The 20,987-nt window shown below is 45.8% G+C and overlaps 1 protein-coding gene across 4 annotated transcripts in view; it reads right to left on the reverse strand.

Annotated features, from left to right (window-relative positions):
- Positions 1-20,987, reverse strand: part of ARMC9 (armadillo repeat containing 9) — a 154,196-nt gene that overhangs the window by 126,324 nt on the left and 6,885 nt on the right. For 3 of the 4 annotated variants that reach the window (XM_040428453.1, XM_040428451.1, XM_040428452.1), the window contains exons 2-4: positions 16,535-16,623; positions 13,519-13,644; positions 2,388-2,558 (exon numbers count right to left, since the gene is read on the reverse strand). In XM_040428453.1, the coding sequence (XP_040284387.1) occupies positions 2,388-2,558; positions 13,519-13,644; positions 16,535-16,585 (348 nt within the window). In that variant the 5' untranslated portion in view covers positions 16,586-16,623. Of the gene's footprint in view, positions 1-2,387; positions 2,559-4,660; positions 4,773-13,518; positions 13,645-16,534; positions 16,624-20,987 lie in introns of those variants that run through there. The other variant, XM_040428454.1, reaches the window with a different exon arrangement.

A 20,987-nucleotide genomic window follows, 5' to 3' on the forward strand; every position in this document is an offset into this window, starting at 1 on the left:
ATAGAGGAGTTAGCTGCTTCCAGGGCCGGAGCTATAGCCAAACAGCTCATCAGTGGAGGTGCAGGGTGTCAGATCCACACCGATCAGCTGGTGGCCAATCCTGAGGACAGGCCAGCACTTCATAAAAATGGACATACCATTTAATTAAAGTTCTTCAATGCATTATACTTACTCCAAAACTTCTCCCACAAAATTCATGGTCACAAGTCATGCCTGTGTGCGATATTTGGTGCATATTTTTATGACATTTAGTCAAAATTTACAGCATATGGTGAGCCTCCCCACTTTTAGGGTCCATTCACACGTCCGCAATTTCATTCCGCATTTTGCGGAACAGAATTGCGGACCCATTTATTTCTATGGGGCAGCACGATGTGCTGCCTGGATCCGGAATTGCGGATCCGCACTTCCGGGTCCGCAATTCCGATCCCGAAAAAAATAGAACATGTCCTATTCTTGTCCGCAATTGCGGACAAGAATAGGCATTTTCTATTAGGTGCCGGCGATGTGCGGTCCGCAAAATGCCGAACGCACATCGCCAATGTCAGTGTTTTGCGGATCCACAAATCCGTGGATCCGCAAAACACACACGGACGTGTGAAAGGACCCTTAGAAGTGGAGGGAAAAGTAGGTCAGGATTTCAGATTAGAACACCTTTAAGTCTTATCTCTCCGCGCCAGGCAACCCCCTGGTACACTTTTACAGATGTAGGTGTATACCACATTGCACTTGTGCCTAATATATTATTACTGTTACTATTATTTATCTGATTATGTGTATCTGATGGAGAAATTAGTGGTTATGTCATCTTTCTTAACAGGAAATGTGAGGGAGGTGCAAGACAATATAGTCAAGTGGGAGGATAGGACATCAAGAATCACAGACAATAGACCATTAAATATTACCATGACAAGGATGTGAGTAGCCATTTATTAGAAGCCAAGAAAAACAGACCACTCCTAAGACTGATAGCACTCACTTGTCAGATATGAGACATGGACCACACAAGGCCACAGCACAGGAAGTGTATAATCTAAAGTGTAGACCCCCAACCTTGGTTTGCACAACTGCATCTTACAAAAAACGAAACTGTTATCAATGCATATAAAATGGTGATAGGTCTTATTACCAATCATTTTGTTTCTACAGCTTCTCTGCGGACCATGGGGGTCATTTATTTTCAGATATACCTGTCACAGATTTGGTCGGAAAGGGGATTTGCAGCTGAATCTGCGACTTACAAAATGTACATTAAAGAGGTTGTGCAGCCATATATATTGATGACCTATCCTCAGGACACCGTGCACACACTGTGCCGTCTGCATCCGCATGTCCACTCCGCAGCCAAGCAAAAAAAGACAGAACATATACGGACAAGGATAGGACATTTCTATTGAAGTGAAAACGAAAATGGCAGCATGCACACAGCCGAAATCTGTGTTTGCGGATCTGCGATTTGCTGAATGGAAAAAAAGATACGGTTGTGTGCATGAGGCCTTAGACTGAATCTTTTCCCATAAAACTATATATCGATCTGCCCAGCCCCCCCTGCTCTTTCACATACCGCCTTCATCTCAGACACCATGTTTAAAGTGTGTGGTGATGTGTACAGTATAAGTGCTGGGAGGCATGTATATCCCACCCAGATACCTCAGCTGGGTGTGATGACTGAAATGCAGAAAGCTGCAGTGGTTTCAGCAAAGTGTAGTTTGCTAAGACAGCTTTGTCTAGATGTTGTTCTGGGCTGGATTTCATGTGGACTGGGGGAAAGGTTTGATAGTGGGATCTGCCAGTATACACTCTTCCACTACATGTATTGTCTTTTGCCGGAGGTGATTGCAGGTGAGGCCTGCTGCTGTAATCAAGGAGGGATAAAACAACCCTCTGTGTATGACAATGGAGGGAGAAAGGCTGAGGAAGCCCAAGAGGCTCTGTGTGATCTCAGCCAGGAGGGCTGAGGGGCCACGAGGCTTTGTAAAGCTTGAAGTTTGGGGGGCCCAGCGACGCCTACGGAAAGAGGGTCGCACGGTCAGAGTCAGGAGGACTTCTGGACCATCTCCTCCCAAGGGTACTGGTGTGGCCACAGCATGGAGGCTGCTGGACCATATATGGCTAAGGAAGCCGGATCTAATCCCATGTGTGAATGGCGCTCTATAGACGAGGTAGAGAGAACACATGTATTAGGTAGAGCCCAGACAGGCAGGTGTTTATTTTCGATGTTTATGAGTGATGGTGTTGAAGTGCCAAAATAAAGCACCTTTTAGACTTGAACCCCATTGTCAGAGGAGAAGTCTATGATTGAGATCCCTTACAAGTGACAGGATCCATTTAACAATATTTAAAGAAAAAAAAAAAAAAAAAAAAGGGTCATATGGTTACAGACTTACAATTCGCCCTGTGTTATTTTTTAAGGGAAATATGGCAAAGTGGATATGAAGGTAAAATTCTAGCTTTTGTGCCAAAGGATCATTGCTGCGGGTCTCTAGCGGGACATGTTCATTCCACTTCTCAAAGAATGTTTGTCGGTCTCCATCTTCAAAAGCAGTGAGGAGGTCTTTCTGTGAAGATAAGATACGATGAAAGTTAGTACAAGCGAACAAAAGCCAGCGTAAAGGTCTGTGCAGTATTTTACAAATTTCTGCTATACCCCAGGCCCACCAAGTCTCCACAAGAACCTCCTTCAGATTTGATGGGCAGAATATCACAACATTCTACTGAAAAGCCACCACAATGGAACCTACTGTAGCTTGATGGAGTCTGCTGGTTCTCTGGTATCTATCACACAACGGATACCACAGACCATTACACCTAACATAAACAGAAGCCATGAACCTACAAAAAAAAAAAAAAAAAAGAGCCTAAGAGACAAAGACAGGAGCTCTTCTTGCTAGTTTCCCTCAAGGCAGTAACACATGATTTCTACTCAGTAAAAAACATTATGAAGCCCATGGAAGTAACTGATTGGGATACAAAAGGAAAGGATTTTCTTATAGTTCACCTCAACTTTCCCTTGTTCACTGAACACTCAAGTCAGTAGAAGGGAAACAACCACCCACCAGATACCTCTGGTGCCAGTTAGCGAAGTATCAGACTTATCACTGATAGATGTCACCAATTTGCTGACAGTCTAAGGCCTCTTTCACACGGGCGTCATGTTTTTTGTCCGGATGCGTCCCGGGTGCATTGCGGCAAACCCGCGCGAGTAGGTACGCAATTGCAGTCAGTTTTGACTGCGATTGCGTTACGTTGTTCAGTTTTTTGCACGCGCGTGATAAAAAACAGACAGTGGTACCCAGACCCGAACTTCTTCACAGAAGTTCAGGTTTAGGTTCAAGGTTGTGTAGATTTTATTATTTTCCCTTATAACATGGTTATAAAGGGAAAATAATTGCATTCTGAATACAGAATGCATAGTAAAATAGGGCTGGAGGGGTTAAAAAATAAATAAATAATAATTTAACTCCCCTTAATCCACTTGTTCGCACAGCAGGCATCTCTTCTGTCTTCATCTGTGAGGAAAAGGACCTGTGGTGACATCACTGCGCTCATCACATGGTCCATCACATGATCTTTTACCATGGTGATGGACCATGTGATGAGCGCAGTGACGTCACCACAGGTCCTTTTCCTCACAGATGAAGACAGAAGAGCCGGCTGCGCGAACAAGTGGATTAAGGAGAGTTAAATTATTTTTTATTTTTAACCCCTCCAGCCCCATTTTAAAATTAAATAAAATTAACTCACCTTAATCCACTTGCTCGCGCAGCCCGGCATCTCTTCTGTCTTCATCTTAGCTGTGTGCAGGAAAAAGACCTGTGGTGACGTCACTCCGGTCATCACATGGTCCGTCACATGATCTTTTACCATGGTGATGGATCATGTGATGACCGGAGTGACGTCACCACAGGTCCTTTTCCTGCACACAGCTAAGATGAAGGCAGAAGAGATGCCGGGCTGCGCGAGCAAGTGGATTAAGGTGAGTTAAATAATTTTTATTTATATTTTTAACCCCTCAAGCGCTATTTTACTATGCATTCTGTATTCAGAATGCTATTATTTTCCCTTATAACCTTGTTATAAGGGAAAATAATAATGATCGGGTCCCCATCCCGATAGTCTCCTAGCAACCGTGCGTGAAAATCGCACCGCATCCGCACTTGCTTGCGGATGCTTGCGATTTTCACGCAGCCCCATTCATTTCTATGGGGCCTGCGTTATGTGAAAAACGCACAAAGAGGAGCATGCTGCGATTTTCACGCAACGCACAAGTGATGCGTGAAAATCACTGCTCATGTGCACAGCCCCATAGAGATGAATGGGTCCAGATTCAGTGAGGGTGCAATGCGGTCACCTCACGCATCGCATCCGCGCGGAATACTCGCCCGTGTGAAGGGGGCCTAAAAGTGCAAGGTAGTGGCTTATCCCCCTCTTCCTGTAGCAGAAGCCATGGATCACGCTCATAGGAGAGCATTGGAAGCCTGACATCTTATGTTTAAGGCCAGCTTAGGAGAGTTAAAAATCCAAAAGGGTAAAACATTATTATGGAGTGAGAGAGCTAACATCTAGACTGTATGAAGGGTTAAGAAATCCTTCCCCAGTTTTTTGATGGGTCTTATCATATCCTGTTGCCGCACCCACTCTCCAATACCTATGTACTCACCTCCATGACAGGAAGGATGACCTTATCCTAATTTACACTCTCTTGTCAAAATGGAAAAAGAATTAAGCAATATATCCTTCCAGACAAGACGTTTCCTAACATTCACCACCCTGTCTGCAGGAGGTTCCACCAGGAGGTGAAGATCAGCTCAGCCAGGGCGTTGCTACCAGAAAGGCACCCCCTCCCCAGTGTTAACATTCCACACATTGCGTGCCTATCTGCTCCACAAATGTTACAACCTACAATACCCGTCTCAATGATACTCGCCCCTGAGACTGCTAGCATTTCATGGCTCAGCAGATATATACGTAGTTAACATTCTTAAAGCGAACCTGTCACCAGGATTTTGCGCATAGAGCTGGGGACATGGGCTGCTAGATGGCCACTAGCACATCTGCAGTACCCAGGTCCCACAGCTCTCTGTGCTTTTATTGTGTTAAAAAACCGTTTTGAGTGATATGCAAATTACCTGATATGAGTCCTGTAGCCGGAGATGAGTCAAGCGGAAAGGAGCCCAGCACCGCCCCGCGTCCTCCGAATCTCCTCCTTGCCGGCTGACGTCACAGAGCTGGAGCGCCGAAATCTTGCGATGCGCGAGCTAGCGCATGTGTAGTTCGTTCCCTGTGCTGATGCCAGCACAGGGAATGAAGATGATGCCGACACTGCGCATGCGCTAGCTCGCGCATCGCGAGATTTCGGCGCTCCAGCTCTGTGACGTCCGCCGGCAAGGAGGAGATTCGGAGGACGCGGGGCGGTGCTGGGCTCCTTTCCGCTTGACTCATCTTCCGGCTACAGGACTCATATCAGGTAATTTGCATATCACTCAAAACGGTTTTTTAAACACAATAAAAGCGCAGAGAGCTGTGGGACCTGGGTACTGCAGATGTGCTAGTGGCCATCTAGCAGCCCATGTCCCCAGCTCTATGCGCAAAATCATGGTGACAGGTTCGCTTTAAAAACAGGCTCAGCTATAATAGTGTAGTACAGATCAGGAACACAAAAGCCCATAACATCCTATAGGCACCTGGGTAAATCATAGGAAAATATTAATAATAATAAAAATAAATCATACTATGCTCTACCGTGGACTACTCAGCATACATACAGAGGAGCAAAAACGTGCCACATGGACTGCAGGAAAAAGAACTCAGTGAAAGTTAAAGGGGTTGTCCGGGATTGGGGACATTGGTGTATGTGTACAAGGGTCTCCTAAATATTACATTCATGCCTGTCCTTCCCTTACCAGACATTGCTGATGGCCCTTTTTCACTTCACAAATTTTCAGTTGGAAGTGCAGTTTCTATCACCGTCAGTGACGTACCGGGTCCCTTTCTGCATAGCGAAGCCTCTTCTTCCGCTTCGCAAGGAGCCCGGTGATGTCACAGTAAGCCTCTAATTATTCAGAGCGCATGGAGAGGCGGTAACACACCACGCTAAGCCACGCCCCTCTGGTCCGGTGACATCACCGGGCAGGGCACATTCTTAGCAAGGAAGGAGGCGTTTAGGGGCGTGTCTAAGGGGGAGACACACAATTGAAACAACGCAAAGCTGCGCTGTGCGGCAGGAAGTTACCACACACACACAAACAGTGGAGGACTGTAGGAGCCCTGCTGAAGTGTAAAAATACCTAAAAACATCTGGGGGGACCTTCAAACTGCTATTAATAGTGATTTAACATTATTTTTTTATTTTTTGTTCCGGGACAACCCTTTTAACTAAATGGTGTTGCACAATAATAGAAAACTCAGCTATCAAAAAGTGTCTGGGCATACAACTCTGTCACAACAAACAACTATGTAAGGGTACTTTCACACTAGCGTTAGTATTTTCCGGGATTGAGATCCGTCATAGGGTCTCAATCCCGGAAAAGACTTACATTACTCTTACCGGTAATCGTTTTTTCCCTTTAGCCTCCACAACGGCAGTAAACATGCCAGTAAACATGGAGATTATCCCGCCTTCTCAGGGACAGGAAAACAGCTTTGTGGACCAGCCCATATAAGGCCCCCTCCCTCTTACCTCTCCAGTTAGTAACCTAGTACTCAGAGATAAATGCAAGGAAGGTTTAATAAAGAACAAAAGTAACAAATATCAGAGCCAGTCTGCTCTAACTTAGAAGAACATATATATTTCATCAATAGAATATACACATATAAGTATGAATACGTATTAAATAATGTATATCTAAATATAGTAGATTTTTTTTTTTGGGGGGGGGGGAATTCCTCCTGCCGTTGTGGAGGCTAAAGGGAAAAAACGATTACCGGTAAGAGTAATGTAAGTCTTTTCCCTACGCCTCCACAACGGCAGTAAACATGGAGGAAGTAACATAGGATAATAGCCTAGGGTGGGACAACTGCAGATAGGACTCTCCGCCCAAAGGCTAAATCCCTATTTGCAGAAACATCTAACTTGTAATGTCTAAAAAATGTACATGGATTGGACCATGTGGCTGCACGGCAGATGTCCTCTAAGGAAGCTGAAGCACCCTCGGCCCAGGATGTGGCTAGGGCCCTGGTAGAGTGAGCTTTGAGAAACGGTGGAGGAGGAACACCCTCTGTCTGGTAGGCTAGATAGATACAGGACTTGATCCATCTTGATATTGAAGTTTTGCTGGCAGCTTTCCCCTTCAACATGCCCAGGTATTGAATTAGAAGTTGATTAGTCTTCCTAATCTCCTTAGTGGCTTCCAGGTATTGGAGGACACATCTCCTGACGTCCAGGTTATGAAAAAGTCTCTCTTTTTCGTTCTTTGCCTGAGAACAAAAGGAGGGAAGGATAATTTCCTGTTGGCAGTGGAATTTAGAGACTACTTTTGGGAGGAATTCAGGAGCATGTTTTAGTGTGATCCTGTCGTCTGAAACGGAAAGGTATGGAGGCAGGATAGAAAAGGCTTGTATTTCGCCTACTCTTCTGGCCGTAGTGATGGCTAGCAGGAATGATGTCTTAAGAGTAAGAATTCTTAAGGGTATATCTGTAATTGGCTCAAATGGAGGGTACATAAGCTTGGACAGTACCAAGCTTAAGTCCCAGGGAGGCACTAGGGATCTTAACCTAGGACGAATCCTGATGGCCGCCTTAAAAAACCTTTTTATTATTTCCATGTTAGCCAGTTTACAGTCCATAAATACACTCAAGGCTGCTATCTGAACCTTCAAAGTACTTACTGCGAGGCCTTTATCCAACCCTGCTTGGAGAAAGTCCAGTATGAGGGACATCTGAGGTTCTCCTGATGGGTCGTATTTATCCTCCCCGAAGAGTAGAAAGGATTTCCAGGCCCTCAGATATATTTTCGAGGTGACTGGTTTCCTACTAAGAAGTAAGGTGGAGATCACTTTCCTAGAGAAACCTTTGTTCCTCAGGATGTTTCTTTCAGCCTCCAGGCCGTCAGACGGAGTTGGGCGACTTGAGGATGAGAGACCGGACCCTGAAGTAGAAGGTCTGGGCGAGGAGGGAGGATCCAGAATTCTTCTCCTGCCAGAATCTTCAGGATCGGAAACCATGATCTGCGGGGCCAAAATGGAGTGATCAGGATGATTCGTACTCTTTCTTCTAAAATCTTTGCTATGACCCGCTGTATGAGGGAGAATGGTGGGAATGCATATAACAGGATTGGCGGCCAGGGTACCGAGAGCGCATCCACCTTTAAGGGTTGATCTTCTACCGCCAGAGAGTAGAAATTCGGAACCTGTCTGTTTTTTCTCCTGGCGAACAGGTCGATCTTCGGCGTTCCCCACCTGGAACAGATCTGCTTGAATACCTGAGGGTTTAGCATCCACTCTCCTGCGTTTAGCTGGTCCCGGCTGAGGAAGTCCGCCACCTGATTCTCTTTTCCTCTCACATGTGCTGCTGAAAGGGACTGAATATTCTTTTCTGCCCAACTGAAGATTTTTGTCACCACCAGGGCTAGCGATAGGCTTCTTGTGCCGCCCTGTTTGTTCAGGTATGCCACTGTTGTAGAGTTGTCCGACAAGATCTTCACATTCCTCTGTAGGAGGGAGGGTGCAAATGTCTTCAGGGCTTCCCAAACCACGGACAATTCTCTCTTGTTGGAGGAGGCTTTTTGCAGAACGAGACCCCACTGGCCTTGAGCTAGTTTCCCTTCTATGTGGGCTCCCCACCCTTGTTGGCTGGCGTCTGTAGTAATAACTACCTGATCCGATGGTCTCCAGGGTACTCCTTTCAAAAGATTTTTCCGATCTGCCCACCAATTCAAGGATGTTTTTACTGCATGAGGGATTTTTACCTTCTTGTTTAAGGATGTTTGTTTTTTGTCCCAGGTTCTTAAGAGAAATGATTGGAGGGTTCTTGAGTGGAACTGTGCCCATTTTACTGAAGGGATAGTGGATGTCATTAGACCCAGGATGACCATCATCTCTCTGAAAGAGACCAAGTGTTGTTTCTGAAATCTTCTCACTGTCGTGATCAGGCCATCTTGTTTCTGTAGAGGAAGAAAAGAGATCATTTTCTCCGAGTCCAACAGTAATCCTAGAAAGTTTATCTGGGTTGAGGGTATGAGACAGGATTTTTCCGTATTGATTATCCACCCCAGGTTGGTAAGTGTGGTCCGGATTGTCTGGAGCTGCAGGAGTAACAGATAGGATGATGGGGCTGCTATTAGGAAATCGTCTAGGTACGGAAAAAATAGAATTTCCTTTAGGTGAAAGAACTTGGATACTTCTGTTATGACCTTCGTGAAAAGCCTTGGGGCTGAGCTGAGACCAAACGGAAGTACCCGGAACTGGAAGTGGCACAGCTCTCCCTTGAACCATGTTGCCAGTCTCAGAAATTTCTGATCCTCCTTCTTGATGGGTATATGGTAGTAGGCATCTGCCAAATCTAATGTTACCATGGCGCCGTTTTTTGGGACCAGGCTGATGACTGTTTTTATGGTTTCCATCTTGAACCTTTTGTATATGATGTATTTGTTTAACATCTTCAGGTTTATTATTAATCTGAACGATCCGTTTGGTTTCTTTATCAAGAAGATCGGGGAGTAAAACCCTTTCTTCTGTTCTTGCTTTGGGACTGGGATGATGGCCCCTTTCTCCAGCAGAAGTCTCAACTGATGATCCATAGTTAGTTGGCTTATCTCCCCTGGACGAGGGTTCTCCATATATCTGTCTGGTGGGCAGGTTTTTAACTCTAGACTGTACCCATTTTTTATGACTGACAGAACCCATGGAGAGGCCTGGATATTTACCCAGGCTGGATAGAACTGGGACAGTCTTCCTCCCACTACGCTTTTGGCGTCATTGAGTAGAGGTGTGGGCCGATTTGTCAGGGTTAAACAGGAACCCTCTGCCTTTACCCCTATTGGACTGCCAGGTTGGTCTAGTGTCCTTTCTTTTTTGGTCCGGCCTACCTCGTTTCTGGGACCGAAAGGACCGTCTTTGTTGAAAAAATTTTGATTCTGTAGGAAAGCCCTTTTTTCTATCTGAAGCTTTCTCCAGAATGTCGTCCAAGGCCGTACCAAACACCCTATCTCCCTCACATGGCAGAGTGCACAGCTTGTTTTTAGAGGCTGTGTCACCAGACCAGGTGCGTAACCATACTGCTCTTCTAGCAGAGTTAGAGAGGGCAGCAGATCTGGCTGAAAGCTTCACTATGTCTGCTGACGCGTCTGCCATAAAATTAGCGGCTTGTTTTAGCATAGGTATAGAAGCTAGGATGTCTTCTCGTGGAGTGCCTGACTCTAGATGTTCCTCCAACTGTCCCAACCAAAGGCCCAGGGTTCTAGCTGTATAAGTTGCAGAGATCCCTGGTCTTAGAGTGGCCGTAGAGGATTCCCACATCTTTTTAAGGAGGCTTTCACATCTTTTGTCCATCGGATCTTTCAGAAGGCCGAGGTCTTCAAATGGAAGGGCAGTTTTTTTGGAGATTCTTGCTACTGGGGCATCTACTTTAGGGGTCTTATCCCAGGCCACAGAATCATCTTCCGCGAAAGGGTATTTTCTCTTTAACCACTTAGAGGCGGATTGTTTTTTCTCAGGGTCTCTCCATTCTGAGTGTATTAACGCTCGGATGTTAGGGTGGACGGGAAAAACTTGTTTTTTCCTGTCCCCTAATCCAGCAAACAATTGGTCCTGTACTGAAAGGGGTTCTCTGGGCTCTTCCAGGTTTATTGCAGCCCTAATAGTTTTCAGAAGGGAATCCGTCTCCTCAACAGAACAGAGAGGTTTACCGCCTGCTTGATCTGAAGTATCAGAGTCAGACCCAGAGGAAATTTCACCTTCATCCAGGTCAGAGTCCTGCATATTAGAGACTATGGCTCCTGAGGTAGATGGTCTGGGAGGCAATGTAGATAACTTAGCTTCTACAGCTGCACCCACTTCTTCTCTGATTATGGTTTTCAGACTTTCAATTAAGGATGGGGTCTCCTCTGACACAACCTTGTCACAACACTTTTGGCACAATGATTTCTTGTATGTACCAGACAGCGATTTCTTGCACATTATGCATTCTTCAAAGGCGGATCCTTTTTTGAGGATTCTTTACCCTGAGAGACACAAAGTTAGAGAGGAAAGTTTTATCCTTAGTCTCTAAAAGAGAAGGGTAAAGAACCACCACCAAGGAGACCCCCATACAGGATAAAGCACCCTGTTATTTAGTAATGGGAGGAGGCTTACCGGGCTAGAGGGCCTGGAGGTATCTGTGGGCCGCCTGGGCGAATCGTCAGCTTGCTGGGACATCTTTCTCAGGAGAAGAGCGCAGGAGCTGCATCTGGACGCCGGCAGCCGCGCTCTTTTACTTCCTGGTTTCCACTGATGACGACATATGCCCCGCCCCCCCTCGCGTCACGCGCCGGCCTTCCGACGTCACATAGAATCCAACTGCCGGCGCGCGCGCATAGGGGAAGATGTGGGGAGCGCTCCCAGGCCCAGGAACGCTCCCCCGGCTCGCAGAACAGGGCCGGTCCGCACTGGACGCGGGTCCAAAGCCCGGGGTGGCCAGCAACGCTGGGCTTAAACCTCAGGGAAGGAGGAACTTTTATAGAGTTCCGCGACCCTATCCCCTGCCTCAGCCCTCCGGCCAGAGCCGGGATACAAACCGAAAAGGCTGGGCGCGTGACTGATCCATTCCGGCAAGTCCTGACCTTCTGAGGGACAGGAAAACAACTGGAGAGGTAAGAGGGAGGGGGCCTTATATGGGCTGGTCCACAAAGCTGTTTTCCTGTCCCTGAGAAGGCGGGATAATCTCCATGTTTACTGCCATGTTTACTGCCGTTGTGGAGGCGTAGGGAAAAAAATGCTTCCGTTTTGTCCCCATTCATTGTCAATGGGTACAAAACGTAACTGAACCGAACGGAATGCTCCACAATGCATTCCCGCTCCGTTCTCATACCGGACAGCAAAACGCAGCATACGATCCGTCATGACCCACAATGCAAGTCAATGGGGAAGGATACGTTTTCTCGGACACAATAGAAAACGGATCGGTCCCCCATTGACTTTCAATGGAGTTCATGACTGATGCGTCTTAGCTATGTTAAAGATAATACAACCGGATCCGCTCATAACTGATGAAGATGGTTGTATTATCAGTAACAGAAGCGTTTTTGCTGAACCCTGCCGGATCCAGAAAAAACACTAGTGTGAAAGTAGCCTTATACATGGACGGTCTGGGTCCGACAGAACGCAAAAACTATCTTCATGATCTCCTCTGTGCTAAAACCCATCGAGAAGGGTTCCATATTCTTTATCATGACACAAATCCTTTAATTCTTAGGGTTCCCAGTTTCATTTTCTATAAGAAAGTTTATTTCCCTACCAAACTGGAACCAATGATTGCAGATCTTATATAGAGGACCATGTGCAGAAAGAAAGAAAAAAAGAAATGTAGTTTTCAAGTATCTACTTATTCAAGCTCCATCTTCTAGTCATTTCCATATTAATTAAAAGGGGCTCTCCGGGCTTTTAATATTGATAACCTATCCTACGGGCAGCACGGTGGCTCAGTGGTTATCACTGGTGCCTTGCAGTGCCAGGGTCCTGGGTTCGAATCCGACCAAGGACAACATCTGCATGGAGTTTGTATGTTCGCCCCGTGTTTGCATGGGTTTCCTCCGGTTTCCTCCCACACTCCAAAGACATACTGATAGGGACCTTAGATTGTGAGCCCCACTGGGGACAGTTGGATGTTAATGTCTGTAAAGCGCTGCGGTATATAGTAGTGCTATAGAAGTATGTAAAATACATTTTTTTTAAATCAATATCAGATTGGCGGATGTTTGACACCCAGCACCACGCCGATCAGCTGCATGAAGAGATGTAGTGCGCACATGCCGTCTCCCTTCTCTCTTTCTGCTCGCCGCTGCAGTCTATGGCAAAGCAGCGATGAACAGTAACAGACAGGAGACAGCACTGCGCACGCTGTCTCCTCATACAGCTGAAATGTTCCGGAGGATTGGTCATCAATAGTAAAAAGCAGACAATGCCTTTAAAGCTCCTTTTACACTGCACAATGGTCGGGTAGATTATCGCTAATGAGCGTTTGTACGAATGCTCATTAATGCTCATTAGCAATACTCTACCTGTGTAAAAGGTGCCGGAGATTACATAAGGAATGAGCAAAACACTCGTTCATCGGGTAATGTGATCGTCTGGGCTGACATGGAAATCATCGTTTGTTGTCTCTGTGTAAGGGGATGAGTGATGGCATTAGTGATTGCTCTTCCCTATACTATGGAGGGGATCACTGCAAGCAATACAATTGATGAGCAGGTGATGGTCAGGAAGGAACGCTTCCTTCCCGATAATCGCTTGCTACATCAGGCCACGTAAAAGGGGCCTTTAGATGTTGAAGGGTTAAACATAAATACCCAGTATTATCTTGGAGGAGCCCTGTAATATACCAACCTGGATAAGTAAAGTCCTTGAATCCCTTGTGACAGAGCCATCACTTCTGGGAATTGGCTTTCCTTTAACCTTACACTCCTTTGAAAAGCTTTTGAGGGTCTCATGGAATTCTCCGTAATTAAGAAACTAAGAGACAACAAATAAAGAAGAAAAACATAAGACAAGCAGGTTGCAGTGTGAAAACCCCCATGATCTGTATCCACAGGAAATGGGATCACTTTGCGGATGACAATCGTAATAGTTTTGCCGTTTCCCCGCACCGTGGTGGCGTTGCATTTAATTACTTTGGGAACTGGGGAGCATTTGGTGTAACATAAGAATACATGAGAAGAGCCACGTAGGCGGTTAGGCACATTCTGGAAAACGGAAGCCAGAGCACGAAGGGGCCCTGCTCAGGTCATGGGCAGACTAACATTGGTTCTGCACACTGAACAAAAAAACATTTACGCTGCACGAGTTGATATTCACGCTTTTCAATCACCAGCTGCCTTCAGACAAAGTAAGGACCTGAGGCGATAGAGTCCTCTTAGGGAACGCGTATATACACAATAAACCAGCAATGTTATGTTAACTCCTATCCAAACGAGTTCACTGAATGTATATCCTCGGGTATAGTTATATATACTTGTAGAGGTGCCTCACCAGAACTGAACTGAGGAAAAAGGCAGCAAAAATCCATATATACAAGAAAAAAAAGGTATGAGAGAAGGTTCTGCCTGTGTTTTTACTGGCTAAGGCCTATTGCACACGACCGTATGGCTTTTTCAGTGTTTTGCGGTCCGTTTTTCACGGATCCGTTGTGTTTCCGTTCCGTTTTTCCGTATGGCATATACAGTAATTACATAGATAAAATTGGGCTGGGCATAACATTTCAATAGATGGTTTAGCAAAAAACGGAACGGAAACGGAAGACATACGGATGCATTTCCGTATGCTTTCAGTTTTTTTTGCGGACCCATTGACTTGAATGGAGCCACGGAACGTGATTTGTGGGCAATAATAGGACATGTTCTATGTTAAAACGGAATGGCAAAACGGAAATATGGAAACGGAATGCATACGGAGTACATTCCGTTTTTTTTTGCGGAACCATTGAAATGAATGGTTCCGTATACGGAACGCAAAAAACGGCCAGTAAACGGGAAAAAAAACCGGCCGTTTGCAGGAGGCCTAAGAATAACATTAATGGGACAAATGGGGGTGCAGGCGCCTGTATATCGGGTATACTTGGGGCAGAGTTGGCTGCATGCAGCAAGCATTAAATGGCGAGATTGACTTGAGGGCTCCATAATCGTGTAACCAACACCCACAGTGCTCCCTGAGGCTGGGTTTTGGGTTCACACACCGGCATTAGCAATTTCCATCTGGTTTGGAACAACGTTACGTGCCAGATTCTGCACATCACTGAACCAAATGGAGCAGACCCCACTATAATGGGGCTCGATCAGTATGGCAATTTTTTACCGGACAAAAAAGTCCTGCATGACAGACTTTTTTTGCCTGCTTTTTTTTTAAGGAATCTGTGACAAAGACCCTGAATGGAACTCCCATTGCAGATGAGAACAAGCCCTAAGCAAATAACCGCTGATTTCCCGGCGGTTATTCTTTGTACAATGTTGCTCTTCATCAGACCTGTTCAAGTGAATGGGGTGGAGGTGCAGTTCTCTACAGAACGCCCTCCATTCTAATGATCAGTGATGGTCCCACCTGCAGGTACTGCTATGTCCCACTACGGCTTCCACTCTGGCCGCCGAGTCTTAGGTACCTGCATGCAGTGCGGATCACTTATTTATGCTAAAGAAATTGGCGTAAATGAAGATACATTTGTTGCTGCATCTGGCCGTGCCCCCTTCACCACCCTTGCCACACCCGCTTTCAGAAAAGAGGCGAGGACTGTGAAAAAGGGGAGAAGTTGAACCTGCGACTTTTTAACGTCACTTTTCGGGCATAAAGGGAATGATACGTCTCCCCCTTTTTTCTTGTGTGCAGAAAAGCGATTTAGAAATCTACAGCATGTCAATTGTTTGTGTGGATTTTACCCTTTTCAATGCAAGGGTGAGATCTGTGACAAAATCAAGTATTGTGGTTTTTGGTGGAGATTTGGTGTAGTAAGGCACAAAATCCACACGAAAAATGGAGTTTATATTTTGAAATCTGCACCGCACAGTGTAGGTACCCCAAGATGACCGTACACAATAACTGTTGGTCATCTGAACTGGTAGAACGCCCACCTCTATTAAAAAGCTGGAGGCAGAAAACACAGGATCCACCATTGACAACAGATAGATCTGAACTGCGATTAAGGGTACTTTCACACTTGCAGCAGAGGATTCCGGCAGGCAGTTCCGTCGCCGGAACTGCCTGCCAGATGCGGCAATCTGGACGCAAACGGATGCATTTGTGAGACGGATCCGGATCCGGATGCGTCTCACAAATGCATTGCAATACCGAATCCATCTTTCCGGTTGTCATCCGGAAAAACAGATCTGGTATTTTTTTTTCCACAGATTAATTGGTCTGCGCATGCGCGGACGGAAAGAACAGATCCGTTTTGCCGGAACACTTGGGGCCGGATCCGGCATTAATGCATTTCAATGGAAATGAATGTTGGATCCGGAATTCCGGCAAGTGTTCAGGATTTTTGGCCAGAGAGAAAACTGCAGCATGCTGCGGTATTTTCTCCGGCCAAAAAACGTAAGAGGGACTGAACTGATGCATCCTGAACAAATTGCTCTCCATTCAGAATGCATTAGGAGAAAACTGATCAGTTTTTTTCTGGTATTGAGCCCCTAGGACGGAACGGAACGGAACACCGGAAAAGAAAAACGCTAGTGGGAAAGTACCCTAACAGAGCAGCAGATCAGACAAGATGGTTACCCCCAACATCACATATATAAAAAAAAAAAAAATTATACAATCAGGATATAAAAACTGATTTAAAAAACTCCCCTTTAAGTGTGAAATACTCGAGATGCAGCGCTTCATGTAAATACATTGCAGAGCATGGTATACTTACTTCTTTTACTAATCCAAGTAAATCGGCTTCGTATGCCAAAATGTCACCCATTTTTAGACAAATTGGTTGCTTTCACATAGCAAGAAAATCTAAGAAAACAAAAAGGAAAGAGCAAGTTATTACAAAGCAAAAATAATCCCGAAATCTAAACAAGATGGGTGACCCCACAAGCCAGAGGGACAGCCCCAGCACCCCTCCACTGCTCCAGTCCCCAGGAGAACCCATTTCTGGAGGCCACCTTCCTGGGCCGGGCTAGGTTCTCTCACCTAGGCCTCTTTCACATGAAAGTTGTGCATCTGTTCCGTGCATTGGTGACCGCAAATTGCGGTCCCCAATGCATGGGCAACGTCCGTGCGGTGGCTGGGACAGATTGAGACCCATTCAACTTGAATGGGTCTGTGATCCGTCCGCACCACAAAAAAAAATAAAAAATAGAACAAGTTCTATTCTTTTGCGCACGGATAGAAACACCACGGAAGCACTCCCTAGTGTTTCCATGGGGTTCCGATCCGTGCTACCGTTCCGCATGTCCGTGATTGCGGACCCATTCAAGTGAATGGGTCCACATCCGTGATGCGGAGTGCACATGGGCCGGTGCCCCCGTGTATTGCGGACCCGCCGTATGCAGGCTGCAATACGGCCGCGGGCACACAACGTTCGTGTGCAAGAGGCCTCAGTAGCACTTACATTCTTGTCTCCAGACCAAAAAGGTGTAATTTCACTTGGGCAGATTTATTGAATTAGGACGCCTTGTACTCGGCAGAGCTCTGTTCTTTGTTCCGCCTCGTCGGCTGGTAATAAAGACTCCAAACCATATAATGTGATTACACATCAAGGTAACGTTATTATGTCTTGTCTGCCACTTCCCATATAATTATATAGCTTCTGGCTACACAAGTTCAAGAAACAACACACTAATATATGCACATTAATACCTACATTCATATTTACAGTGGAAAACCCGAATAGAAAGGAAAAAGATAAAAAAAATAATAATAATGAAAAAATGTTAACCTTCAACATACCACGAAATGATAGATAAAGGAATGTGAGCGGCAAGGCATTGCTGCTGCGCCATCCTCCCAGCCACTGCTTCAGTCTGACACAAGGCTATGTTCACAGTTGGACATCCAGTAGCCTGTTGCTCCATAAATGCCGGCTGTCGGCCAACCAAAAAAAAACTGCGTGCAACGTTTTTTGTCCACCCAAAGTCAGGATTTATGCCGGAACCCATTATAGTCAAAGGGGATCTGGGAGGTAAAACAGTGGTATCCGGCAATGCCAGGTATAGTGAACGCCGGTAGCCTGATCCTCTGGCGGAACAGGCTACCGGATTCACGACCCTGATGTGAACCTAGCCTAATACAAATATGATGCATGATCATGGGATGTCACATACCAGATGTGAAACGGTCCACAAGAATGGCTGTTTTTGTTTCCCATAGCAACCAATCTTAGCGCAAATTAAAGCTGTGCTGTGATTGGTTGCTATGGGAAACAAAGCCAACGTTTGTTTTTTTTAGTTTTCATAAATCTGCCCCAATATTGTGCAAGTCACAGGCTATTTTAAGGGAATCAGTCAGCTCTCCCGATATGCCTCAACTGTATTTCCCATGAAACAGTTCTGGACTATGCACTGCGCCGTGCCTCTGTTAGGCCTCTTTCACACGGGCGTTGCGGGAAAAGGTGCGGGTGCGTTGCGGGAACATGCATGATTTTTCCGCGCGAGTGCAAAACATTGTAATGCGTTTTGCACTTGCGTGAGAAAAATCGCGCATGTTTGGTACCCAAACCCAAACTTCTTCACAGAAGTTTGGGTTTGGGATCGGTGTTCTGTAGATTGTATTATTTCCCTTTTAACATGGTTATAAGGGAAATAATAGCATTCTGAATACAGAATGCATAGTAAAATAGCGCTCGAGGGGTTAAAAAAATAATAATTAAACTCACCTTAGTCCACTTGATCGTGCAGCCCGGCATCTCTTCTGTCTCCTTCTTTGCTGCTGATTGCAGGAAAAGGACCTGTGGTGACGTCACTCCGGTCATCACATGGTCCATCACATGATCCATCACCATGGTAAAAGATCATGTGATGGATCATGTGATGACCGGAGTGACGTCACCACAGGTCCTTTTCCTGCAATCAGCAAAGAAGGAGACAGAAGAGATGCCGGGCTGCGCGATCAAGTGGACTAAGGCGAGTTAAATAATTTTTTTTTTTTTTTTAACCCCTCCAGCGATGTTTTACTATGCATTCTATATTCAGAATGCTATTATTTTCCCTTATAACCATGTTATAAGGGAAAATAATAATGATCGGGTCTCCATCCCGATCGTCTCCTAGCAACCGTGCGTGAAAAATCGCACCGCATCCGCACTTGCTTGCGATTTTCACGCAACCCCATTCATTTCTATGGGGCCTGCGTTACGTGAAAAACGCACAAAGAGGAGCATGCTGCGATTTTCACGCAACGCACAAGTGATGCGTGAAAATCACCGCTCGTGTGCACAGCCCCATAGAAATGAATGGGTCCAGATTCAGTGCGGGTGCAATGCGTTCACCTCACGCATCGCATCCGCGCGGAAAACTCGCCCGTGTGAAAGGGGCCTTATAAGTCCTAGAAATACATCTGCAACTGGGTGTTGCAAGCAGTGGGTGTGCCACTACACACAGTGACAGTGTTCAATTAGTGCCGCCTGTGCCCGACTGTGGAGGGAATGGTACCAACAACCAGCTGTCAATTCATTCACAAAAAAAAGCAGAAAAGAGAAATTGCACAATACAGGTTTCAGAGAAAAATGCTCCAGAACCGTTATATTATGGGGACGGAAATGATTTACTAAACCAGACATGAGAGGGCACTGGCACTGGCACAGGCACAGGCACGATAAGACAGGGTTAGACAAGATGTCATTCCAGGTAGAGGGGGAATGCCCGAAACTGAGGGGGGTGTTACAAAACTGGTGCTCCAAGGAAACCTGTCGGGTCTCTTATGCTGTCCTGTATCATACATAGGCATTTAATAACCTATTTATGCCACTATTGTCACACTAAAAAGATGCTAAATCTTGGCACACTAGCAATAATTAGCAAATTGGAGTTTCTTGTCACTTTTCTAAAGTGGTGAGAAAAAGAGGGCAGAGGGCAGCTGGAGGGGATGGAGTCCATTGCGACCCACTGCATTTACTATAACTTCTGGCATAAGGCTACTTTCACACTTGCGGCAGAGTGATCCGGAAATCTGCATGCAAACGGACAGCATTTGTAGACGGATCCTGATGCAGATCAGTCTTACAAATGCATTGCAAGAACGGATCCGTCTCTCCAGATATCATCCGGAGAAACGGATCAGTCATATATTTTTTTCACATTTTTACCGGTCTGCACATGCGGAGAGCGGAAGGACGGATCCGGAATTGCAGTATTTCAATGTAAATTAATGCCGTATCCGGCATCTGATCCGGAATCTTGGACGGAGATCATACCGCAGCATGCAGCTGCGGCATTTCCTCCGTCCAAAACCCCGTTCAGTGACTGAACTGAAGACATCCTGAACAGATTGCTCTCCATTCAGAGTGTATTAGGATTAAACTGATCAGTTCTTTTCCGGTATTGAGCCCCTAGGACGGAACTCAGTGCAGGAAAAGAAAAACGCTAGTGTGAAAGTACCCTTAGTTACAGCTCATGCCTATGCCAACCCCTAGCTGGCACAGAGTTGAAAGGGTTTTCCAAGACTTACATACTGATGACCTATTCTCTGATCGGTCAGATACTGATGACCTGTGGGGGTCCGACAACCGGGACCCCCACCGATCAACTGTTTGAGAAGGCACCGACACTCCTGTGAGCGCTGCAGCCTCCTCCATGCTCACCAAGCACAGCGCTGTACATTGTATAGTGGCTGTACATGGTATAACAGCTCAGCCTCATTCACTTCTATGAGGCTTAGCTGGGCCAAGGGCAAGTGACCGATTAACGTGAGGTCACTGGTCTAGGAAAGGCTGAAAAGACAGATGCCTTTTCAAACAGCTGATCGGTGGGGTCCCGGGTGTCAGACTCCCACCGATCAGATCACTGGCGACCTATCTTGAGGACAGGTCATGAGTATTTAGTGTCAGAAAAACCCTTTAAGTTGCCTAATTTATTAAGAGACATCTGCATCTTAATAAATTAGGGGAATCTTACTCCAGCACACAGGGGATCAAGACTGGCCTACAATAGTCATCACGTATGTAAACTGGTCTCTATAATAGAAATAGTACCCACCCAGAGGTTCCCCCTTAAGGCCTTGCAATTAGAAATGTTGTTCTTATTCTGCTTTTATCTGATTAAGGGCTTTTGTCCTGAAACAATTAGTTGCAGATGCGAGGCTGGATTAGCTATTTTTCTAGCTTTACTACATAAGCTGTTTAAAAGTCAGCATCGCTGCCAATCCACTATGTGAAAATAATG

The sequence above is a fragment of the Bufo bufo genome, chromosome 4 (assembly GCF_905171765.1).
Source record: "Bufo bufo chromosome 4, aBufBuf1.1, whole genome shotgun sequence".
NCBI lineage: Eukaryota > Metazoa > Chordata > Amphibia > Anura > Bufonidae > Bufo > Bufo bufo.